A 27,288-nucleotide genomic window follows, 5' to 3' on the forward strand; every position below is an offset into this window, starting at 1 on the left:
AAAAGCGAAAACTTCGAAGAAAAACAACTTAACTGGATGGAAATTTTAACCAAACAAATGAAAAAAAAAAAATTAAAAACACATAATGCAATTTGATAAAAAAAAGTAGGTAAGGGGCTGTCCATAAACCACGTGGTCATGAGGGGGGGGGGTTCGGCCAATGACCATTTTGTATGGACGAATTAAAAATTTTGTATGGACTAATGACCACGCGGGGGGGTTGAAAAAACCCAAAAAAAATGACCACGTGGTTTATGGACAGCCCCTAATGCAATTGCATTATGGTTCTGAATCAATAATAGTTCAGTGAAGTAGCGAATGGTGGTTTTATCAGAAGTCTTTTCGGCAACTACGTTAGGAATACTTGCGTATTTTTTTTTTGAATACTCATTTCACAAATTGATATACAGTAACCTCCGCGAATTTCTTTTATATTCTTATGAAAATTCCTATAAAGGTTTTTCTGGAAATTTCTTTCAAATTTTCTCCGTGAATTTCTAAACGAATTACTTTGAAAAATCTTAACAAGATGCTTTGGGAATCGCTCCGAAAAATTCTTGAAGAATTTCTTCGAAAATATTTTCGGGGTTTCCTTTCGATTTTTATTAAGTAATAAACCAGACAGTTTCTTCAAGCATAGGTCAAACAAATTGTTCAGCATCCCTAAAAATATTCCAAAAAATATTCCTACAATTGCTATATGATTGCTAACGATATTTTACGTGTTTTTATCTGGCAGTTTCTCAAGGATTTTTTTTTAATTTCTTTGTATTCATGAATCTCAAGATTTCTTCTGATTTATTTTTCAGGGACATTTTAAGGAATTCTCCAACATTTATATCAGAAATTGTACGACAGTTCCTTCAGAAACTCCTCCGATAGTTTTCATTGGAGCTCCTCCTAGAATCTCCAACAGTTTCTCTTCAGAAAATTCCTAGTTTCCTGCAGCTTATTGAGGAATTTTCCGACCATTTCTTTAGGACTTCCCAAACTAGTTTTTCATAGCTCTCAATAGAAGCTTATCGACTGAGAAACTCCCCAAGAGTTTCATTGGGGAATTCCTATGGAATTTCCCATGAAAAATAGCTAAGCAACTTTGTTCAGTTAATCCTCCATCAATTTTTCAAGTAACTTTTCTTACATTGTTTTTTTTTTTTCGTATAATTTTTTTCAAAAATTTAGAAATAAATTGTTAGGGAATTAACAATTTGTTTTTAAATTTTTTGGAAAATTCATTTAGAAATTCCATGGTGGTTTTACCAGGAATTTCAGCTGCTTATTATTAAAGATCGTTTAAAATTTTTTTAATGATTTTTTTAGAAAGTTGTTTCAGGATTTTTTTCGGACAATTGTTTTGAAATGCTTCCGGAATAAATTCTGCCAAGTTATTAAGGAATACTTTTGAAATATTCGGAACAAATATCTTCGGTAATTGCTGTAGTAATTTCTCTAGAAACTCCTTCGGAAATTTTCCTATAAATTTCTTGGCAACTTTCTTCGGGAATTCATCATGGAATCGATTGAGGAAAATCAATTTTCAGCAAAGTTGAGGAATCTTACCCGGAAAATCTGTAGGGAATTCTAATGGCTCATCTTTAAGAAATTTATCATACATTTTTTTAGTAATCAAGACAGAAAGACTTCTTGAAGACTTCTTGCCAGTTTTTTTCATAATTTTTTCGGCAATTCGTTTCCGTCGCTGAGCAGATGGCTATGAAGCCCACTTTTTTCAGTGTCTTCTTTGTCAGTTTTTTTAGCAATTTCCCGGCTTATTTCTGCTACCGTTTCTTTAAGAATTCCTCCGTTAAACCATTTGGTAATATATCCGAAAATTGTGAGACCTTGATGCAAAGGGGTGTAGTGATCGAGCTAGAGCAGAGTACACATCTTAAAATTCTCCACTCTTCAAGCTTTTAAGAATATTTGCAATATTTATTTTACATAAAATGGAAAAAATACAATTAATTGAAGAAATTAGGGTTGAATTTGAAACCACAAACATTTTGTTTGAAAAATTGATGAAAAACGTTGAACCTCATTTACTCTTTAGTAGGATTTTGCCACTTGCACCCCATTGCTTCTAACCCCTTAATTATTCTGGGAACCATTAAGGTATCCGGAAAAGTTTTGAGAAATTCCCCCAATACTGTACCTACTAGAGTGGGTCAACGTTGTATGGAGAAACTTTAAATTTGATCGTTTTGACCTGGAACAAAGCTTTTTCGATTCATTTTAGCATCCAAATCAACAGTGCAAAATTTGGTAGCGATTGATTGCGTCCCCGTATTCCGCACTGCGACTGAAATTTGAATGGAAGTTAGTATGAGAAAACGTACTTTTTTGCATTTTACTCATAAGTTGAATTCTTTTGTCAAATACCATGTAACTAATGACGTTAAAATATAGCCTAGGATGTGACGAAAAGCTTTGCCGAAGACTGCAAAGTGATACGACGCTTGTGAAAAAAGTTATTCGCCTGGTAACTTAGGCCAAAAATTGAGATTTTATTATTGATGTTATTCCTTTACATGTTAAATGTTAAGCACCACCGGGCAATCTGTACGTTATAACTTTTTTCACAAGTGTTGTATCACTTTGTGGTCTTCGACAAAGTTTTTCGGCACATCCTAGGCTATGCTTTAACGTCATTAGTTAGATCGTTTCAGACGAAATTGAAAAATGCAATAAAGCACGTTTTCCCATACTAAATTCCATACAAATTTCAATCGCAATGCGGAATACGGGGAAGCAACCAATCGCTCCCAAATTTTGCACAGTTGCTTTGGACGCTAAAATGAATCGAAAAAGCTTTGTTCCGAAAAAACGACTTTGTTGACCCAGTCTAGTACCTACTGAAGAAAGTTTTGAAAAAGCCTTCAGGATGATTTCAAAAGTTATTCTCTAGAAATTTCCACAGGCCTTTCAGACCGAGTTTTCGGATCAATATCTTAAGGTTTAGTCTAAAGATGTTCTGCATGAATTTTCCAAAAAGATCTGCTAAATAAATTGGTGGCAGAATTCTTTTAATAAATTTCGTTGGCATTCTCAAAGAAATTGGCACAAAAAAATCTGAAGAAGTTTCTTAGCGAATGCCCGAGGAGTCAAAAAGTCCTCCGAAGTTTTTAAACAAAATCCTAAACTTATTGTTTCATAAAGTTTCTCAAAAAATGTAGGAGAAATAAATTATAGCACTTTCTTCTTGAATTTCTAGAGCATTTTCTTCAGATCCTCTTACTCGAACTTTTTGTGGTATTCCTCCGATGGTTTAGTTCGATTTTTTTTCATCCTTATTTGTTTTGGAATTCTCCCGAAAATTCCTCAGGATTTTTTCATAAAATCCTCCGATGTTTTAATTTTTTTAATTTGGGAAGCTGGCGGCATTTTTTTTCGAAATTCCTGCGATTTTTACTGAATTTTCCTATTGGGTTGGGGTTATTTTTGACTCAAATCGTATACTGAGTCATAATGGTGTCAACGTGATGCAATAGGAAGATTAGGAAATAGCTTTATAATTTCCTTTGAGAATTTCTTAAAATTTTTCCACAAAAGTTTCTGTAGGAAATGTCGCATAAATCCATAATGAAAGTTCAGGATGATTTCCTGAAGAAATCGTTGGAGGCATTCCTGAAGATAATTCCGTAAGTTCAAATGGTAGGTTCGAATATACAGGGGATAGACAAAATGAACGGCATAGGCAATATTTTTACTTTTCAAAAAATATTCAACTGGTTGTAACTTTTGGGGATTTTTTTTTATTACCGTACGGGTTTGGGCCGAAGGGTCTCAGATTTTCATAAAACTTTTTCCACAGGCAGGGCTCATGGATATATGAACAAAAAAAATTGAGGAAAATTCAGAGTCGCCCATTTTCCCGGAAAACTCAGATGGATTTTTTTATTTTCCCCTAACACTACTTACTTTGGAAAATCATAACTCAATAACGAAGCATCGTAGAAACAAAGTTTTTTAGAAAATGAGAAAATGAAAGCAAATTTTCTCAGAAATCAAAAAAAAAAAAATATGCACTGGAAAATATTTCCACAAAATTTTCCACAGTTCAGAAAATTCGTAAAAAAAAGCCGGAAAAACTATGCCCGAACTCGTCGAAAATTTCCGAAAAAATATTTTTGAGAAGGTTATTTCATAATCTTTATTTGCTGAAATTTTTGGAATGCACTTTTTTCGTTTTTAAGTAATGGCCAATTTTGTTGAAAAATGTCCAAATGTGCCATAAAAGCCTTTTCCTTGAAAAATCATAACCCAACAACGAAGCATCGTAGAAACAAAGCTTTTTAATGAAAATGAAAGCAAATTTTCTCAGGAATCCAAAAAAAAAAAGAAATGGAAAAAGTTTTCCACAAAATTTTTCACCGTTTCCGAAAATTTTGTGGAAAACTTCTTCCACTCCATATTTTTTTTTTTTAGATTCCTGAGAAAATTTGCTTTCATTTTCATTAAAAGAACTTTGTTTCTACGATGCTTCGTTCTTGAGTTATGATTTTTCAAAGAAATGGCTTTTATGGCACATTTGGACATTTTTCAACAAAATAGGAGGAGCGGACCTGGTGTGATGGTTAGAACACTTGACTATCACGCCGAGGACCTGGGATCGAATCCCACTCCCGACAAACTCGCAAAATGTGAGTTCTTCCTTCGGAAGGGAAGTAAAGCGTGGGTCCCGAGATGAACTAGCCTAGGGCTAAAAATCTCGTTAATACAGATAGAAAAAAAAACAAAATTGGCCATAACTAAAAAACGAAAAAAAGTGCATTCCAAAAATTTCAGCGATTCAAGCTTATACAATAACCTTCTCAAAAATATTTTTTCGAAAATGTTCCACGAGTTCGGGCATAGTTTTTCCGGCTTTTGGTTACGAATTTTCTCAACTGTGGAAAATTTTGTGGGAAACTTTTTCCAGCTCATATATTTTTTGGATTTCAGAGAAAATTTGCTTTCATTTTCTAAAAAAAACTATGTTTCTACGATGCTTCGTTCTTGAGTTATGATTTTTCAAAGTAGTGTCAGGGGAAAACAAAAAAATTCCACCTGAGTTTTCCGGGAAAATAGGCGACCCTGAGTTTTTGTCATTTTTTTGTTTATATATCCATGAACCCTGCCTGTGGAAAAAGTTTCATGAAAATCTGAAACCCTTCGGCCCATTTTGTACGATAATAAAGAAATACCCATTACTAAACAAAATTTCGAATGAATTCCTTGCCTACGGAATTCCTTTCCAGAGGAAAAGAATTTTCTGAAGAATTTTTCAGTGAAATTAATAAAAATCGAATAAATTTCCTATGGAAATGCCGAATAAATTTTTGATATGAAGGGCTAGTCCTCAGAAATCGTCTGCTTTTGATACCATTCAAACGACGTTTTAGACACATTGAGGAACTATTTATTAAAAACTAATAAATCACTTTTTCATTGAAGAGTTATTCCGAACTAAGAAAAGAAAAAAACAGTGCCAAAACAACGAACCAAATTAACGGAGCAGACTCAATTTGCACTCCACACCGTTTTGGCTTTCATGTTTTCATCTATCTCCAAGATTCATCACTTGGCCCCTCAAGTGGCATCCCTCAGTGGCAACATTTACCGTTGAGCATCATCAAAGCCGCTGTGCTTCAATTCCTATGGGCACTTGTCTAGCAGCGACGACGAGGTACATGCAACGTCCTCGCTGCTGCACAGCAACCATACCGTGCTGCTTCTGAACTGGTGTCACACCAGCTACCATTGTGCAGGCATTAAATCAAGAAAACGATGATGAGGATGATGATTTGCATAAATATTCTACACACCCCTCCGAAGGATGGTGATGGGTGATGATGATCCTCATGGAGGATATGGATGGGGCGGACTCACCGACACACGGGAGGCCGTTGAACAGTGGAAGAAACCTTAACAAGTCATACATTCATAATGAGAAAGCAAGAGCACTGCTAGCTAGTGGCAGGCTTCGGGAGAATCTCTTTTATGGATCGTTTCATAAGCTTCGCATGATGTGGTGAAGAGCCGCCTTATACAAGGTGCATCCCAGCTAACGCATTGTGGGATATCAGGTGGCCAAGAATTTCTAGGTTCATTGCTGAAAATTACAACATTTTAACAATGCAATAATAAATTTATTATACTGAAATTTTAATATCATAGTATAAGACTTTTTAAAAAAATACTTTTAAAAATGGAAGTTTTAGATTTAATAAATAATGGCAATTAAATGGATCTTTGGAAATAGCTATCAAGAAATATCTTTGATTGTTATAATTTGTATAAGAAATGCTTTTCCTTTTACCAAAGTGTAAGTTAGCCACCCACTGTGATGTTGCGATGAGATTCTCCTTTCAGCTCAGTCTTAACCAGCCGATGAACCAGCCATTGACGTCATGGCGAAACAAAAACAACAAAAACCTGCTTTCATCCTCTTGAATACCCACCCTACAGAAAAATCTCCCGGACAGTGTAATGAGAGTATCCCATTTAATATTTCATAATAATTATGATTACACCTTTTGACGGGGTGTCGTCAGCACAGCACGAAAAGAGTAGCAACGCAGTGCAGCGCACAAATGGAAGGTTTATTCAAAGAACTCGGTGTAAGGAGGATTTGCTTTTGACATTTTTTTTCGCTCAACTTTGGCTGAAAAGCTGTTGACTTTTTCTCATCGTATTAATGGCAGTGAAGTGGTTCCCTTCTTGATGGGTATGGCTTTTAGGGGCCACCGATGTTAAACATGCTGCTCTACCAGGTGGGCGCGCGCGCAATCTCTGATGCACCGTATCCAATGACGGAGGATGATGAGATGATGTTAGAGCATTTGTTGCCACGGTGACATCAGAGTGGAGATGATCTGAGTGCGGATGGCTGTCGAACGACCATAGAAAGATGGGATTTTTTTCTGTGCTTGTCAATTTTCTGCTAATGGAGATGATGGCATCGTCGTGACCAACGCTGTACAATATGAAATTTGAGCTTCACATTTCAGAAGCGAAACTTATAACGCAGCTTCGAAGAGTGTGTCTTCATATAGATGTCAGGTTAGTTGAATAGTGCCAGTAAAGCATATCTAGTAGAATTCAGAAGTTGGTGATAAATAATATGATAAAGCAGACAATAGATTTCTTTTAGTTTTCCAGGATAAACATTGCAGCAATACGTCGGAGTTTGATTAAAGCTAAAGTTCAAATCTATGTGTAGTCTGTTAATTTGTAAAACAACACTCGATCTACAGGGCATTAAATTGAAAGTGATCGTATCACTTTCTTTGAAAAAAAAAAACACTCTACAATAATCATTATTTAATTATTTTATAGATATTTAGTACGTGACAAGTTTTCTAATCAGAAAGGATTATCACTTTATTATTCGAATTAATTATAAAGAATTACTGATCAAGGTCTTTTTTTTTTTTTTCATATAGCCGAAGAAGTAGCTAAACTTGCGGGTATTCAACAAGAACATGGTGAGAAGGTTTCGATTCCAGGTTGGTCCCTGAGTTCGAAAACGCGAAGGAAAAAAATTATAGTAGAGCGGAAATTTTTTCGACTTTCTATACAAGGTTGATGATTTGAAATCGATTTTTGTTCTATTTTCAAGCACAGTCGCTCTCTTCACACATCTCATTCTCCGTAATCAATGCTCCTATTGAGTTGATTTTTTTACTGTAACTCGCCTACATATAATATGTCAAATAAACTTTGAGAAAGAATTTTTAAATTGTTTTTTTTTCTTATTGGAAAAAATACATTTCTTCATACACTCCCGTTCAAAAGTTTGGGGTCACCCCCTCAAAAACATGTCATTTTTTTAGGCCCATATCTTCGCCAATTTGCGTCCGATTTCAAAACCCTAGGTTTCATTCAAAAGATAATAAGTCAAAGAAACTTTGAACATGATTTAAAAGAAACTTTTTCAAAAAATTTTGTATGTAAACTTAACCCAAAGTTGCCAAATTTTCTAAAAAATGAATATAAACTTGCGGCAGTGTCGCCGGAAGTTGTGTCGACCAAATATTAAGATGAGAGCGGTAATATGACCCATTTTCTATTAGCTTTCAACTGCTTTTTACAGAACTTAGCTAAAAAATCTAGAAAAAAAAGTTATTATGTAAATTAATCCTTGATGTCATCGACCAAAAGTTTGGGGTCACCCCTCAACATGATGTATCGGCCAAAAGTTTGGGGTCACTTTCGTAAAACATGGAAAAGTGATTTGGTGATATCTTCGTCATCTATAGTTCAATTTTAATTATTTTTGGCTCATTTCAAAGATAATTAACTAAATTTACGTTTGATGTCTTCAACTTAACGTATTTAACGATTTTTGTATATAAAAATTTTATGTAAAGTTAGCACATTTTACCACGCTTCAAAAAATGAGGCAACTTTACTTTAAGTTTTAGTATGTAAATTTCAACAAATATGTGTGGTTTAATGTCTATGCAGTAAGTATCATTCATTTTGTTTCAAATAAGCCAAGAAGAATTAAAATTTTATGAAAGATGACTAAGATATCAACAAATCACTTTTCCATGTTTAACGATAGTGACCCCAAGCTTTTGGCCGATACAGCATTTTGAGGGGTGACCCCAAACTTTTGGTCGATGACATCAAGGATTAATTTACTTAATAACTTTTTTTTCTAGATTTTTTAGCTAAGTTGTGTAAAAAGCAGTTGAAAGCTAATAGAAAATGGGCCATATTACCGCTCTTATCTTAAAATGTGGTCGACCCAACTTCCAGCGACACTGCCGTAAGTTTATATTCATTTTTTAGAAAATTTGGCAACTTTGGGTTAAGTTTACATACAAATTTTTTTGAAAAAGTTTCTTTTAAATCATGTTCAAAGTTTCTTTGACTTATTATCTTTTGAATGAAACCTAGGGTTTTGAAATCGGACGCAAATTGGCGGAGATATGGGCCTAAAAAAATGACATGTTTTTGAGGGGGTGACCCCAAACTTTTGAACGGGAGTGTATGTTCCATGAAAATGTGCAATGTTACCCATAAATAACACAAGTTTACAAAATAAAACGAAAGTCGTGAACTTCTGTCAACGACCAAAATTTTTGAAGCACAATTTAGTGCTGATTTCGAAACCGTCCTTCAAAAAATTTAAAGTAGAACAGTTTTTGAGTTTTAGCTCAATATCGAGTTTTGTAACTTTTCAAAATATGTAATTTACTAAAATTCAAATATAGTGCGTTTTGTTCAACCAATTTTAAATCTTTTTCCAATAATTGAGAGCTGAATACAATACCATTCGATCATCTGAATTCAGGTTTTGCATCGGATTGATGAAATTCAAGATATTGGCGAGTTTTAGGGACGATCTTCTTAAATTTTAGCAAAATTCCCAAAATTTTTTGAAGAAATGTATTTTTTCAATAAGAAAAAAACAACCTAAAAATTCTTTCTCGACGTTTATTTGACATATCATATGTAGGCGAGTTACAGTAAAAATTTCAGCTCAATCGGAGCATTGATTACGGAGAATGAGATGTTTGAAGTGAGCGACTTTGCTTAAAAATAGAACAAAAATCGATTTCAAATCATCAACCTTGTATGGAAAGTCGAAAAAATTTCCGCTCTACTGTAATTTTTTTCCTTCGCGTTTTCGAATTCAGGGCATGATTCTACACCAAAAATGATCATCAGCCTACCGAGTTCAAAAATGCTGTAAACTAGTGTAATTGAAAACGTTCCATACTTCATAAAAAATGTACCGGTAAAACATAAAATTTTCTCATTAAAAGTAAAATTTGGCACCAATATAAAATACTGAAATGATCCATAATAAAATACAAATGTTCTATAGAAAAAAATCAAATACTTCATAAAAAATAAAATTGTACCCATAGAAAATTGAATATTGCTCCATAGAAAAATTAAATTGCACCATAAAAAATTGAAGTTACACCATTAAAAATAGATGAATTCTCCATCCATCTCCAAGTATTGTCAACTGCACCATAGAAATTATGAATTGCTCCATAAAACATTGAAAATCCTCCATAGCACTATGGGCCAGAAATCAAAATTTCGCGACAAAATTCAAAAAAAGTGTTTTTTTTTCAGATCAATCAATTTTCATATTTGTATGATTGTCTGGGCTATGTTTGAATGTATACCTACTGATTTTGTTTGATTTGTAACAAAATTGTATCGTTTTTTGTATGGAGAAACTTCTTATAAGCGTAAATTCTCGGTTTTAACCAATATTAAGAAAAATGTGATTTTTGTTGAAAAATGTGCCCAACAAATATAACACCTACATTTCCTAACAGTAAATTTAGTATATTTTGCATATTTGATGCTCAAATTGCGATGTCTTTGAGTTTTAATTAAATGTTTACAATATTTATTCAAATTTTACAGTTCTTTATGGCTTGCGAAACAATACACATAGCAACAAAATACTATTATTCTGGAAGGTTTCGTTTCAGGTAAGACTGTGATTGTAGGCGTTTATCCATTATGTGTCCGACAAACTTTTTGCTTTTTTCTACACCGTGTATTTTAAATGGGTGATGGGTATTCGGGTACCCTGTCGGCCACATAAGGGTTAAATCAATACCACATACTTACTTAAAGTGCAAAGTTTCGGTACATCAATTCGTGTGGTGAATTATGATTTTTAATAAGCTCAATTTATGTATATATGGATAATTTTTTGGTGAAAAAATTCGCTGCTCAGGTGTTTCAGATGTCCGGCATTTGGCCGAATGCCACTTGGCCGAATTATGTTCAAAATAATTCAGAGAACCCTTTTCACATTCTATATAGCTGCCAATTTGATCATTATTCTTTTTTACTTCTTCCTTCCTCCAAACATTGACTATTCTTTCTTGTTTTACAATTCAGGGATTAGTTGGCGTTGAAACTGTCAATATTTTATCCGAGTTTTTTCCTCCTTTTAATCATAGGCGATTATTTTGAGTTATACTGACGTCGAGAACAGTGGCACAATCGTTTCTTCTTCAGCCAAACGGCATTCAGTCAAACGGCGTTCCGCCAAATGACCCCTTCAGGAAAATGGCGTTCGGCCAAGCCGCAATCACCCAAATGACAGTCGGCCAAATAACTCGGAGCGGGTATTTGAACAATGAATAAATTACGCTCGCTCTTCGTACATATGTACTAGTGGAATGGATATATTTGCGATAAATAGACATAGGGTGACGATGGGTATTATCGGCAGGTTTGTTCTTTTCGTCATGGGGGTTTTTTGTCGGCCAAATTTCCTGAAACTTTGTCGTATAACTACCGTATGCGTGATAATGTTTGCACCATCGTACAAATAAGGTACTCATATCTCCTGTACACACAATGTCTTGGTTTTTATTGCATGCACGTAAGCTCTAACTCATATCACAGTAGGCTGCGGGTAAAAAAATCCGATTTCTTAAGTTTAAAATTTGCACCATGAAGGGGTAGCAGCGGAAGTCGGGACTCGTCCACGCGCAAATGTTAAAAAAGACATTTCAGGAGTGTTCAGGAGAACCGTAAAATAGTCTTAGACCGAAAAAAAGCAAGGGCAACTATTCCCGAAGGTGTCCACTGGTCGTCCAAGGTTAACATGGATTAAGAAAGCTATCGCTGCCACTAAAAATAAAATTTGGGTGAATAATATGCGCTCAATGAGAAAAATGGCAAAGAAACGCGAAATCAGCGACTTAACGGCATGGCATATCGAAAAGGAAAATTACGGTGGCTTTTATGATCCTTCGACCATAGAAAAAAAACTTACATTATTACCAATGGCATCCAGGAGCTACGAGTAGCGCCATATAAGAAAGTCTTTAATTTGCCCGAACGCAACCTCCGTTTTTTTCGATTTCCGAAAAACTATCGATCCGTACCAAATTTCAGAATCAATAGTTATTATAACTTTTGTTTGTGTGTCAATGTCTACACCATGAGGCAATGTCAAAATAAAAAAATAAATTCAAAAATTGTTAATCTTGACTTTGACACTACCACGGATACTTTTCGACATTTGCGCGTGGACAAATCACGAGCTAGGTTGCCACTTAGTCATTATGCAAGTGTTAAACTAAGAAAATCAACACTTTTTATTCACAGCCTACTATGATATGAGTTATAGCTTAAATGCCTGCAAATAAAACCAATACATTGTCTTCAAAAGTAAAACTGGAATTTTATTTAACGATGGTGCAAACATTATCACGCATACGGTATGCTTGGTTGGGAAGGATTTGAGGCCAACTCTGAGTTCAGCAGCTTTCAAGAAACCCCCCATGACGAAGAGAACAAAACTGCCGAAAATACACAATTTCTCCTATTTGATTTTCCTTGTAATATTTAAAATGCCGTGTCATCGATTGGCTTGGTAGCTAAGTCGGTAAAGCACTCGTGTGGCATATAAGGGTCGCGAGTTCAAATCTCACTTGAGCTGTGGATTTGTTACTTATTTCATGAAAAATGTATCTTACTGTACATATGTATGTATGTTGAGTTAATTTAAAATTCTAATAGATCTCATGGATTGATATACCGAAACTTTGCCCATTGAGTAAGTGTGTGATCTTGATTTAGCAGCTTATAATCACATTTATTTCTGAAACAAAATCTTCCAGAATGTTAGTTGTTTGTTGCTATGTATATTGTTTCGCAAGCCATAAAGTCATTGCGTCGTAATGGCAATAGTAGATGATTATTGAAGCATAGCGTAAAATATTGTAAAATTAAAGCAAGCACTAAAATCACTCTAACTTGGTTTCCCTCAAATTCCCGCAAAAAAAATCGGAAGCATTCGAAAAAGAAGAGTCTAAACTAGCATCCTAGACCGGTTGCATATCGAATACGGTCGAATACTCCTACTTTTTGAACACATTGGCAAATAAACCGCAAAATTTGAATAAATATTGTAAAATTTATTTTTAAGCTTATAAGCATCGCAATTTATGCACCAAATATGCAAAATATACTAAATATACTTTTAGGAAATGTATGCGTTATACTTGTTGGGCACATTTTTCACTACAAATCACATTTTTCTAAATATTGGTTAAAACCGAGATTTTTCGCTTATAAGAAGTTTCTCCATACAAAAAACGATACAGTTTTGTTACAAACCGAAAAAATCAGTCGGTATATAATCAAACATAGCCCAAACAATCATACATATATGAAAATTGATTGATCTTCCAAAAATAACTTTTTTGACTTTTGTCGCGAAATTTAGACTTCTGGCCCATAGTGCATAGATAGCATATTTTTATAATATAATTTGACAGGGCTGAATTGCTTTACATTGCACTGCTTGAGTGGTGCAAATGTTTAAAATTATGGAGAATTTTAATTTTTTTTATGGAGAAAATTGTATTTTATGTGGTGCAGTTTGATAATACTTATGGAGCATTTGTCTATTTTCTATGGTGCAATTTCAATTTTTTATGGTGCAATTTAATTTTTCTATGGGGCAATGTTCAATTTTCTTTGGGTACAATTTTAAATTTTTATGGAGCATTTGCATTTTTCTATGGAGCATTTGTATTTTATTATGGAGCATTTCAGCAAGCCCGTGCACAAGGGGGGGGTTTTGGGTGTTAAACCCTCCCCATTACCACCGCTCCATACACTAGGCGCCCCTCCGCCTTTTGCCAAAATTGGGAAAAACCCCTCCCTTGGCGCCACTTCTGTGCACGGGCCTGCATTTCAGTATTATTTATTGGTGCAAAATTTTACTTTTAATGAGAAAATTTTATGTTTTACCGGTACATTTTTTATAAAGAACGTTTTCTATTATCAATGGGTAACATTGCACATTTTCATGGAACATATGTTCATTCTTTATGGAGCGCTTTTTGATTTTCTATGGACTATTTGCAATTTGTTATGGTTGCAATAACCTTTTGCCATATACCAACCAATACTTAATGGATTTTGATGAGAGTTTTACGGAATAAGATACACATAATATACCATAAGCTATTCTTTCGAGTCATGTTGTTTTCGAGATTGCTGTCATTACGGCTACTTAAACAATATCAGCAGAGATTTTCCGTTCACTGAAAAATATGCTATTTTTTGAAAAATACTGCCTTAGTAATTCAGGCGTTCAATGATCCATAGAATTATGGCCAGTCTTGAAATTTTCCGATTCTGAACATAGTAACTGAAGCATGTCCCTCCAAAATGGCTTAGTATGGCCAACCATGAAATAGGGCGGTAGGAGGTCAATCGTCAAGCTCAAGCAAAACCAGTGCGAGTGCTACAGCTGGGTAATCGACCAACAAGCAAATTTTGAAATAGGGTATCGGGATGCTTCGTTGGCATAGTCCCCTCGTTCGGCCTATCTTAACGTTAACCAAAAACTCAAACAAACATGCCGAACTGGATATCGAAAAAGCTTTGCGCCAAACAACTGTAACATTTCGCACTTTGGAGTGTTAAAATTGTATGAAAATGTAACTTTGTTTAGCTTTTGTAGACGCCATGATTCTTCAGCTTAATGGGTAGTCTATACACATGGTCATAAATGGCATGATTCTGGAATATTTCGAATTGCCTTTTCAATAACTGAACATTTGATGCGACGGTCAAAGATGCTATTTTGAATTTGTACGTTTGTTTTTAACGAATAATAACTATTTTACAAATTACATGTGGGCCGAATATTGAGGACATTTTTTTCACTATGTACCCAAATCTTGGCCCATCAGTAAAGTGACGTCAAAAACACCGATAAAGTGACGCCAACAACATTGCTTGCATAAAAACCAGAAAGAACGAACAGAAAAATAGATTTTGTGTGCGGTGATTGTAAAAATATAACACAAAAATCGGGTTGCATTGTTTTCGTTACTAAAAAAGAAAGAACTTTAGTTTAAGTGATTTATTTATAGTTTTTTGAAAATTTGGCTCCGAAAATGTAATTTGAAAGCATGATTGGTGAACAATTGGTGAACGATAATACCTCAGCAGAAATATTGAAAAAATAAGATAATAAGTGGTTCTAGTGCATGGAAAGCAATAGGCCAACGTTGTATCCACTAATAGGCCAATTTTTGTACCATAGACCAACGTTGCATACCATCACATCGATTTTTTTTCAACTTAATTAGGTAAATTCTTGAATATTTATGTTAGTTTACTTCTCATTGGTGAAACATGCATTGCCTAGAGTGCGTAATTGGGTCAACATATTATTTATAGTGCTATTAATTCATGAGCTATGGTCAAAATTGTCAAGTCGGTTTGCAAATTAGACCAAGGAATGATCCATATACCCTAGATCGTAAAATCATTGAACGTATTCCCAATTGGAGTGATCTGTTTGTCTGAGTTGTTAGTGTTAGTGTTGAGTGTTAGTGCCTTTATGCTGGTGCGTTTGAAAACTAGACGAATCACTTTTCAGCTTTATGTTATTCCAGCCTTTTGTTGCATTCAGCCTTCTGTAATTTCAACCTTTCGAGTTTCAGTCTTTTGATATTTCAGCCTTTTGAAATTCAGCCTTTAGTACGTAACTCAGCCCATTGATTCTCGGAAGGTAAATACCAGTTCCCTGTGTTAAATGTTTGATGTTTTGCCATGCGAGCCAGCCGTAAAACAATATGTAGCGAAAACTCAACAAGAGAAGAATTGGAGCCGACACCAATGGCGACGACCACAGTGATGATAATGGACTTTGCGATTAGAAGCTACAATACAACATTAGGATTCCGTTTACTGCGATTTAGTTCAAATTCATTGGTGACAGCTGGGCATTCACATTCTTGTGATTGCGAGGCTAATTTGTGATAATATATTAAAATTGAAGCATCCTATGAAAGTTCTGGTTGTTTTTTTTTTTAATTATTTAAATTGTTGTGTATTTTAACTTATGCTAATTCTTGGTTGACTGGTGGTCAACTTCCCCACTATCGTATCATACTTTCTTTGCAAAGTTGTAGTACTAGAATAAATCACTGTATTACTACTAGTTCTTGCGTCCCAAAGAACTTTGCCGAAGACGACACTCTTTTATCTGCTCTGGCTCGCGAGCTAGAGAAGTTTGATTCTTTATTTGACAACAAGGGCCACCTAGTGGCTAAATCACCAACTAAATGTTGGATCACCGGAGCTTTTCATTTCCTGAAGAACATTGCGGAAGACGACATTCTTGTATCTGCTCTGGATCCCGAGATAGAGAAGTTATAAACTTTATTTGACGACTAGTGCCACCTAGCGACGAAATCATCAACTAAATGTTCAATCACCAGATTGTTCTTGACCTACTGAACAACTTTGACGAAGAGAGTATTGTTCCAAATAAAGTAGATTTTGAGATATTGCATGTGATAACTTATGAGTGCTTCTACTGGCGAGTGTACATAGAACCCACTTCTACATAGCGCCTCTAGCGGCCAAATTAGAAACTAACTGGATGTTAGTTGGCATTGTGTGATAGATTTATTCTAGTACTACAACTTTGCCAAAGAAAGTGTGACGCTATCTTGTAATACGCCAGAGATATTCGCTCGCACCCCCAATTAGGCGAAATCCCATAAGCTCTGGGATTCCTACAACACTGACCGTGTACGGAAGCCGTGCATAGATAAAAATACTACTCAGTGACTGAGATGGTCTTACTCAGAAATCGAAAAATCCGTTGTTTTCATACTCAGTTTCCGTTAAAAATGAGTTGTCCCATTGGCAATAATGGGTTGTCCCACTATTAGCTGAAACTGAGTAAGAAAACAATGGATTTTTCTATTTCTGAGTAAGACCAACTCGGCCACTGAGTAGAAATTTATCTTTGTGTGAAGTAGGACTCTAGACTGAACGACTGCACTAATTGGAAAACATCATATGGAGGAATTACAGTTTGTTCAGATTTACGACTCCATTGTTGTCTCAATGATCATCAACACATTTATCCGGAACTTTTGTCCTGTCCGATAGATATGTACGCACTTTATCCTCGACCGGACAAAGACCGCCGCTTTTTCGCAATTTTCAAAGAGATCCGCACCGACCCACTTTTCCAACAGAGATAATGAATATGTGGCATGACAACCGGCGGCCACCAGCAAGCTGCTTATCTCGTCTTTCCCCATTTTCCCACGTAGCCCACGACGGCGCTTAAAAGCGCAGTCGGATCCTGAATGTGGTGCTTTCAATGCCATCTCCATTCGTTTTCCGAAGAGCCCATGCCAGCGCAGCGCAGGCAGGGTGGTAATTCATTTCCATCCTGCTGATGGTCCTGGATGTCGCGCGCAAACATATGGAACGCCAGAAGAAGAAATAACCGGGACTTGAGCATCGACAGTGTAGTGTCGCGCTGTTGCTGCGTTTCGTCGCGTTGCTGTTGATTGTACTCGAGAGATATGCGCGGTCTAAAAAGCCAGAAAATGAATCTGAATGCTCGTACACTGCCGCCACCGTACAGCGCCCTCGCGCTCGCATAGCACAGATTTTTTGTTTGCTTCCATCGCGCCCGCTTCGGTGGTCCTCGTCGACGTTTTGTTTTTTTTTCCCCTTTCTGTCGGCATCCATCTGATGAAAAACGGGATAAATAGCATTCTCCAGTAGTATCCGGTGTAGTCATCGCTCGGGAGATGCCTTTCCGGTTGGATTGGAAGGGGTGCGCTGCGATGCATCGCAGATCCGAAAGAAACGAAGCGAGTAGAAATGGGGAGCCCAGCCGAGATGAGAGGGTTGAGATGCATGGAAAATTTTGTTCATTTCCCCAGCGCTGGCGTTGGGCTGGCTGCAGTGCCGGTGAGTACCAGCAGCGAGCGTTTTTATATGCTTTCACCAAGTTTGCTTTTCTCGTTTGCAACTAGACTCGTTTTTCCAGCTTTGTCCATTTGTGTGTGTTGATTTAGCTAGCTTTTTATGTTTGCGGAAGGATACAGCGCGACTACGAATGGACTGTGGTGGAAACAAAACTAGGAAATGCAACAAGAGTGAAGACAGGAGGAGGCGTTGATAGCTGCCGGGTAGCTTGTCTCATTTACACCGACCAGCAACGACGACATGGCTGCACGGAGGTCCCGGTTGTCGAGAAGATGGCGAAAGCTTAATTTCCTAACATGAAATTAATAGAAAATGTTTCACAGTTATTTACAACTACAAAATTTATGCAAGCCTATAACAATTGTCATTTCTATACATTTCTGTTCCATTTCAACAATTTGTATTCCAATATTTTGTTAGTTTGAGAAACTAAATTAAATTCTTCCAGAGTTTCATTCACGTGAAGGTCGTGCTGGAGTTCCTCCAAGAATTTCTCATGAAGATCGTTTTGGGATTCTTTCCAGAGTTCCTCCCAAGATTTCTTTTTCTAAGATGCTTTCAAAAGTTTCTTCTGAAATGACTGCAGGAGTTACTGATAGAGTGTCTCCAGGAGCTCTTTCAGGGTTCCCACCAGGGTTTTCTGCTCAGATTTTATCACGAGTTCGTATATCCCTCTGGGAATTTCAGGCGTGTGCTCTGGAAATCATCCAGAAGTTCTTTTTGTGATTCTTCCTTCATTATTACAGGATTTTTTCAAGAACTCTACCAAAAACTTCCCGAGGAGCTGCTTGCAGCTGTTCCTGAAGTTACAGCAAAGATTTTCTTCTGGAATTCTTCCAGGAGACTTTCACCTTTTTTTTCAGAAATTCCTTTCGGAGTTCCTCTAAGCTAAGCGATGTCTTGTGATATCTACAAAAGAAATTGCTCAAGAAAATCCTGTAGTATTTCTGAAACCAAATCATGGAAGAAATCCTGTAGATAATCCATAATACCTCCTGGATGAATTCCAGAGTTTACTATAGGACTACCGTAATTCGTCTAAGTGACGTAAGCACCATTACAAATTTCGACGTCTTCTGGTATATATCTGGTATTAGGATACAAGATCTAGTGGTAATCTAGCATATATGGAATAAAACATAGCGAACGATACAGAGATTGACTAATAATAACCAAAAGTGCACCAACATTGTCAATGTCAGTTACGTGACTTTGCAGACGAGAGAAGGGTTTTTATTAAAAACATGTTGATGAATTCTGTAGCGATCAACCAGAAAAAACCCGATTTAATCCACCTATGGTGAACAGAACCCTTCTTACACTTATCAAAATTATTGTTGTATTATTTGTATTTAACATATTTGTTTTGTGGAATTGACCAAAAGTTCTAGAAAATATTGTGGATTTAGCATCTAGTGGATTGGTTTCCAAAATAGCACCATGGACCATGGACTAAACTACCAGAAATGCCAGACACTTCCTAGAGTCTTGTATGGAATGTTTAAAAAATAGCTTACATATTCTGGAATTTTGTATCTTTTATTAATTGCTAAAAGATCTTGAATCGATTAACAAATGGGTAAGAAAATCAGCGAGATACACTTTGTCTAAATCAGCCAATTAAATTAGCTCCGAAGTACTTGGTATTCATGGTTATGGTGTAAAAACGACAAAAATGATATATCTACTAAGTTAATCAGTTTTGGCATTAGCTAGTTATTTTGGCTGTCTGGTTCTTCAAAGCTTTCATTGACCATATTGTTAGTTTCCATAAAATTCCTGTGTATTTGTTATTTATAATTTTGTTGAAAACAATAACCTGCTAGTATACACTTTGTATGAAGTCTGCATCATTTATTGAAAAATAATTTCCCATAGACTGGTCAAAAACAAATGCAAGATAACAAGTGAATATAATAAAAAAAGAATTTGCTGAAATACTCTTCGTAAGATATCTCAGTAATCAAATGTCGAATCGAAATAAAATTTCAGAGCCTTATACAAGCATATTGTAGCTTTCATTTGGTGCTTAGAGAACCAACATCGGTTGACAGATGGCTGAGATATTTATTATGGTACCCTTGGTCAAAAATCTCTCAAAAAGTTAACCTGTATTACTCCCAAGTACTCTTTGAAAGATATCTCGGTAACCAAATGTCCAATCCTAATGAAATTGTATAGGGTTATACTAGAATGTTGTAGCTTTTATTTGGTGCCAGGATAACCGAAATCGGCTGACAGACGGCTAAGATATTTATTATGATACTCTTGGTCAAAATTCTCAAAAGGTTTAGTTGTATAAATCCTAAGTACTCTTGGAAAGATATCTCTGCAACCAAATGTCCAATCGAAATAAAATTTCTGGGCGATCTACTAGGATGCTGTAGCTTTCATTTGGTGCCAAGAGAACCCAAATCGATTTACAAACGGTCGAAATATTTATTATGATACACTTGGTCAAAATCTTAAAAAGTTTAGAAGTATGACTCATAAGTACTCTTCGAGAGATATCTCGGTAACCAAACGTCCAATCGAAAAAAAAATCAATAGCGTTCTACTAGGATGTAGTAGCTTTCATTTGCTTCCAAGAGAACTCAAATCGGTTGAGAGACGGCTGAGAAACGTGCGTGACTTTTTTTTGTAACGCACATACACACACACATACACACATACACACATACACACACACACACATACAGACATTTGCTCAGTTCGTCGAGCTGAGTTCATTGGTATATGAGACTCGGCCCTCCGGGCCTCGGATCGAAAGTCGGTTTTTCGAGCGATATTTATACCCTTCTTATGGGTGTAAGAAGGGTAAAAAAACAGAAGAATCTTTAGTAATTTTAGAGGAGAAATCCCGGAAGGAGTTTCTGCAGTAATTCTGATGGATTCCCCGAAAAAAATCCTGTGGCAATCTTGGGAGGTACTAGAAGACAATCCTGATGTAATCTCAAAGGCAAATGCTGGAAGAATTCCAGAAGGAACTATGCTAGGAAGCTGTGTGAGAACTCCTGGAATATTCCTAGTAGGAATCAATCTGGAGGAATTCGGGAAGGAGTTAATGGTGGAGTTTTGAAAAGTTTCTACAAAATTTCCGAAAAATTAAGTTCTAGAAACAAATTCAGAAGAAACACCTTGAAGAGTCTCACAAGGAACTCCTCGATGTATCCTAGAAGGAACACCTAGAAGAAACAAATATGGAGTTCTTGAGAGAATAAAAGAACAAAGTCCTTTAAAAATTTCGCAATGAACTCGTGGAAGAACCAAGAAGGTACTCCTAGAGTAGTTTTGGATGAAATTCCTAGAAGAATCCCGAAACGAGCTCATGGAGATATTACCGAAGAGACTCTTGGACGAATCTTTGAAAGAAATCCCAAAACAAACTTGTAGGTGGATCTCGAAAGTAACTTGTGGAAGAATACCGAAGGAACTTCTGGAGGAACCTCATAAGTTGGAATCCTCAGAAGGAGGAATCCCGGGAAGAATTTCTCGAGGAATCCTTCAAAAAACTTCTGGTTAATCTTAGGGGTATGTTTTAAGGAAACTAAGAAACAGAAGGAATCTCTGGAGAAATAAAGAAAAAAATCTCTAGAGGAATTCCACAAGGACCTTCTGGAAGAATGCGACTCAAAGCTGCCATCAGTATTAAGTCGTAAATAAGCACATTTTCTCTGTGCGTGAGAACAATGGTGCGAACCCATATTTTGAATAAAATAACAATACCTATGGAAAACCGACAATTTTTTTCTAAGTCCGAATCGTAAACAACAAGGTCACGAAATATTAAAGATTTCAAAATTCGAAAATTTCTTCTGGTGTTCTTACGGTAACTTATTCCGAGATTCTTCCAAAAGCTGCGTCCTGGATTCCTTCCAATTGAAGAATTCCTTCCTGAATTCCTCTAGGAGCTTCTTCCGAAATTCCTTTAGGATTTCTTTTCGGGATTTCTCTGGGAACCCTAACCAGAAAACCTTCAACATTTTTTTTCCGAAGAGATCTCTCTAATGAAATTAAAAAAAAACAATAGAATTTCTTAAGGGATTAGTACGCACAAATCTCATCTGGAGGCATCCTACAGTAACAAAAAAAGAAATCCCGGAGGAATTCTTCAAAATATCCATGAAGAAAATAAAAAAAAGAGCTTTTGAAGGCGTTTTTGAAAGAATACCAACACGTGTAGACTAGAAAATCTAAATCGTATCTCAAATCGAACATTTTTTCCTGCCATAGCTCAATGTGATTTTGGTGTGTTATTCAAAAATCTAATGAATATCACACGAATAGCTCAAAGTGATATGGTATAAGTTTTTGTTCTTGTCGAAATAGCTGAAAATTTATACATAAGAACAAGCTCTTCTGCAAGAAATGGAACAAATACACCCATAGAGATGGCTCAATGTTAGTGAAATGCCTTGTGCCCCTTTCTGAATTGTGGAAACGAAGACCTGCATGCTCTTATTCCCATGTTATTTACAACAGAGAGCCACAGTTAAATGGTAATCATCGCCGCCTGATGCTGCATGCTAAATTTTTTTCAATTTTTTTTTCTAAAAAAACGACAAATCTTGTCTGCTATTGTTTTGATTTTGTAATATCTTAACAAGCTATTATTGAGTAGTTCATTTTTCCACCTATCCGGAAAAAACACATTCTTAGCTATTTGTTGCAGTTTTTGTTGAGGAAATCTTTGTACACACTCATGAAGCATCGAGGGATTTTTTTATTATCGTACAAATTGGTACGAAGGTTCTCAGAATTTTATTATTTTTATTCACATGTAGGGTTAACATATATATGAACAAAAACTAATTTGTAAAAAATAAACCGCGGGGTTACCTTATTTTCCAGAAAACTCCAGTGGAAAACAAACATTTTCCATAGACACCACCTACTTTGAAAAATCATAACTCATGAGAGAAGCATCGTGGGCACATTTTTTTGTGAAATCATAAACAAATTTTCTCAGCAATTCACAAAAAAAATACAAAATTAAAAATGTTTTCCTCAAAATTTTCCACTGACCCATTATTTAGGAAGTTCGGAAAAATCTCGAAAAAAATGTTTGAAAGAAAATTTTAAGCTATACAGTCGACTCTCTACATCTCGATGTTGAAGGGACCATCGAGATAGGGAGAGATTGAAATGCAGAACAAATTTGTAATGCACACTAGATTGAAAAGTTCTCCGTAACTAGGAAAAACCGTCAACAAACAGATGTCACTTTGCTTTCCCAGAATGTTTGCACCCACGAAACCAGATCTAGCAACCTGCGAATATGGGCATATCGACATATGGAGAGAAAATCTAGAACAAAATCGAACGAGATCGCATCGAGATAGCGAGATATCGAGATAAAGAGATATCGACATACAGAGAGGTAAAATGTATGCAGATTGAAGGGACCGATCAAACCATCGAGATAGGGAGAGATATCGAGATGTAGAACATCGACATGTGGAGAGTCGACTGTAGTCTGTGAAATTTTCAAGATGTCTTTTTTCTTCGTTCCTGAGTTATGACCAATTTTGTGAAACATGTACAGATGTGCTATATGAGCCGTTTGGATTAAAAAAACCTAAGACACCATTTTTTTTGTAAAATTGTAAGAAAATTATCGCAGCAATCAAGAAAAAAAATAAACAAAATGAAAACTATTTTCCACAAAATTTTTCGCTGCTGAGGAGAATCGGTTGGAAAAGTCGGAAAAAATGTTTAGGAAGTTCGTAAAAATGCCCAAGAATTTTTCCGGACTTACCTAATTAGTTTTCCGACATTTCCGACCGGTTTTCCTCATCAAAGGAAATTTTTGTGAAAACATTTTTCATTTGGTTTTTTTTTGAATTGCTGAGAAAGTTTACTTATGATTTAACAAAAAAAAATGTGTGATGCTTGGAAGATTTTCTGATGCGCTTTATGAAAAGTTATAGCTTGTTGAACTTTTTTGTGAGAGAAAAAAAATTTTCCTATCCCAAACATTTTGGCCATCACCTGTATATATAAACCCTATCTATGTAAAAAAAATCATTGAATTCTGAGAGCCTTTGTACCAATTTGTGCGATAATAAAATAAATCCCAATCACCAAAACAAATCCTAAGCAATTCCTGCCGGAGAAGTACCCGGAGTGTCTTATGAAGAAACACTTGCTGAACTACCAGAAGAATCTACTGATAATTTTGTTGTGGAATTGCTAAATAAATGCTCAAGAGAATCTTTGAACATATGTTGTTAGTAACACCCGAAGTCACCTCTAAACTGGAACCTGGAACGGCATCTTTTGAAGAAATCTGTATGAATTAGAAATGCTCTAGAACAGGGGTTCTCAAACTTTTCTAGCCTGCGACCCACTTTGGATTGTAATAGAGTTTAGCGACCCACAAGCAAGTTTTGGCACAAAAATGAGTTTTTTTAGAAAAAATGGGTCATTTTTTTAATAGTCATATTTTATCGTTTTCGTTGTGAGATAAGTTTATTTGAGTCAAAAGTGTCCAATTAAAGCGTGCGATGAACTTGCGTTGCGTAACATTAAGTTTAAGACAATTTAAGTTTTTTTTTTTCAATTACGGTGTTTTTCTCGCTTGCTGATAATAAACCAAATATAGTTAAAATGCCCAAGAAATATGCTTCTGTAAAACATATGTCATAAAAAATTGAGATAAGTTTTTCGCTTCCAATAAAAATGGAACCATTCTGGCTCCATCTGATACTACAAAACTCACCGATTTTTGAAAACTCTGCCACACGTTTGAGGAATAAAGAAAATATAAAATTTCAACGAAACTTCGAAGATATGATGTCAATTTTATGCTTCTGCAGATCTTGAAAAAAATCCTTCAATTTCAGTTATGTCTTTATAGGTATGATTCACCGAAACTCTTAAAATTAAAAATATACATGTTTCGGTAGACATAACCACGAGTTTGTTATAGAAATTCAGTAATTTTCTGCTTGATTAACGAAATCCCGACTTTTTTTTAATTTTTACTACTGAACTTTGCAATGCAGTTCTAAATGACCAATCTAATTTGAACCTATCTTTTATGAAGAGAAAATTTGGAGAAGTTTTAAACTTTACCAGATTTTTAAACCTACTAGGGTAAGTGTACCAATTATGGCTATGGTACCAATCATTCGCCATAGTTGATTTTCACCCTTTAACGATATATATCAACAATAATAAAAATGTGAACAACAGATCACGTTCTCAAAAGATGGTTGCACACATTTAAAGTCCACATTTTGCTCAAATGATGGTAGAAATAAATCATTTTCCTTAAAATTTCGGCTTCCTTGCACCCTTTTTCGCCATAGTGTACCAATTATGGCTAATCCCATAAGAAATGCATGCAAATAGTGCGAAAAGGAACCGAAGTTAAAAATGTAGCCATAACTGGTACATGGTTCCTATCATTGGCATACGCTGTAATAAATACTAAAATTAGTTTTGGCTCCGTTTTTATATTTTTCCTGTAAAGTATGCAAACTAAACTATCTTTTAACATATTGGTGACATTCGTTGGTCTTCTCGTTATTTTTGTACAAATAGTTATCCTTAGGTAGTGCCATAATTGGTACAGGCACCCAAATAATAAATTTCATCGTAGAAAAACCGGCTTTAGAATGCAGAATAGCTTCCATACTCGATTAAGGAAGAACCTCATTTCTAGAAAATTTTCTTTAGATTCTTAAAGAGAGTTTTTGTAAATTTCTTCGATATAATTTAACCCTCGAGCGATCGCGCTGTTGTATTTCGTACAACGCGTTGAACAAATCTCGCATTTTTTATTCATCATTAGCATGGTGCTGGCGGTAGTGGCCAACCACGCTAGTTACGGAAGGTTAAAGAATATATTTATTACAAAACGCCTAAAACTTCACAGGCTGAAAGGCTCTATAATAAAGAGAAATCATTAAACCTTGGCGACCCACTAAAAATCAGCCCGCGACCCACCAGTGGGTCGCGACCCATAGATTGAGAAACGCTGCTCTAGAAGAATTCCAGGAGAAGCCAAAAAAACTCGTAAAGGAAATTTTTAAAACATTCCTGGAGGAATACCCCTAGAAATGTTTGAAGAAGTACACGCACGGACTTCTGTAGCAACACTTGAAGTAATTTCCAAAAGAATCAGTACCCAACACACAATATTGCTGTACAACAAACGAACCAGCCGCTCCTAAGCTTTATTTTGAAGGTTTTGACTGAACAAGCAGTTTTTCAGCTGTATTGTTACTTGGTTGAATCTTTTGAGAAGTCTTTAAAAAAAAATTGAGATCCTCCTGAAGAAGACCCAGGGAATATTTATGGAGGAATTCCTCAAAGAATTTCTGGAAGAATTCCCGGAGAAATTTTCAAAAAAAAAAAAATGCTTGGATGAGAATGCATTCTGAAGGGATACCTGAAGGAATTACGCCTGCAAGAGAGCCCCCACAGCTAAAGCGACACTATCCTGGATGATGTACAATAGCTTTGCTAGCCTAAATGAGCTATATTGGTTCAATGTATATTCAGTATCATTCAATTCATTCATGGTACTCAGAATCTGAGCCACTGTGCATCGGCGACGGGGACGTCTGCTGCAAACCCGGTAGTTGCTTAGCTAATGAAAATAAGCTGAAGTCTGTTCCTGCTCCGGGAAAGCAAAATCAGCATCAAGGGAGTAATTATTGTCGAGACAGACGACTACGATGGCGAGCTTCCTCCCTCGCTCTATGCATCTGTATCTCTTCGTTTCGTATCCCATCCTTCCGCAGCCCATCCGCATCCCCAGCAACCATCTCGAGAGGAGAGCAGTAAATGAGCCGGCAGCGGATGAAAAGGGTTTGCTTTCATTTTGCATAATGGACGTTCATTTGCACCTTTCGGGTTTGAATTGCACTTGTTCTTTTGTGCAACGATGGAAGGATGCTGTTTTTTTCTCTCTCTTTTTCGGGGAGGACAATATGCACGTGATATATTACCTCCGTTGTGATGATGACAGGGTGCGTCCATCACAACGGGGGTTTGTACTAATTTAATGTATTTGGAGATGTTCGGTTGGATGGGTTTCATTGAATCCTGAAGTTGAATGAGACTGGACTGAACCACATCTTTGTAATAATGGTAACTTTTTGAAACGATTGATCAATCACTTTATACTAAATGGATTAATTATTGTTATCCCAAAAATGTGTTCGTAATTCTCAGCCTTCTCATATCACATCAACAAAAAACATAAACCATACTTACATGCCAGGGATGGCCGAAACTGAATAGCTTTTCGAAAGCTGTCCACAGCCTCTTCATAGTCTTGTTGATTTTGTAGTAAAATTCCTCTGCAAAAAAGAAAAGAGAAAAAAAGAAACCAGGTTAGTCGGTAAGATCCAGCTCGAAAGTAAGTTTCGAGAAAAAAATCTCCTCTTTCCCGTTGGATTCGGTTTCCAGTGGAACTACTGCATCCCCCTAAAAAAACCCTGAACTCATTGAATCTCAACAATGTTGTTAAAAGCATCGACTATTGTCCATCCAGTTCTAGTAACATGATTTCATCGAAGGCCGGGC

General features: G+C 35.9%; 1 protein-coding gene across 3 annotated transcripts in view; it reads right to left on the reverse strand.

Annotated features, from left to right (window-relative positions):
• Nucleotides 1-27,288, reverse strand: part of LOC115261027 (protein O-mannosyl-transferase TMTC2) — a 1,032,251-nt gene that overhangs the window by 151,680 nt on the left and 853,283 nt on the right. For all 3 annotated transcript variants that reach the window (XR_009997427.1, XM_062849978.1, XM_062849977.1), the window contains exon 7: nt 26,977-27,062. Coding sequence is in view for 2 of the 3 variants with exons in the window: in XM_062849978.1 (XP_062705962.1) it covers nt 26,977-27,062 (86 nt within the window). In the remaining variant the exon portion in view is untranslated. The remainder of the gene's footprint in view (nt 1-26,976; nt 27,063-27,288) is intronic.

Source organism: Aedes albopictus, chromosome 2 (genome assembly GCF_035046485.1).
Source record: "Aedes albopictus strain Foshan chromosome 2, AalbF5, whole genome shotgun sequence".
NCBI lineage: Eukaryota > Metazoa > Arthropoda > Insecta > Diptera > Culicidae > Aedes > Aedes albopictus.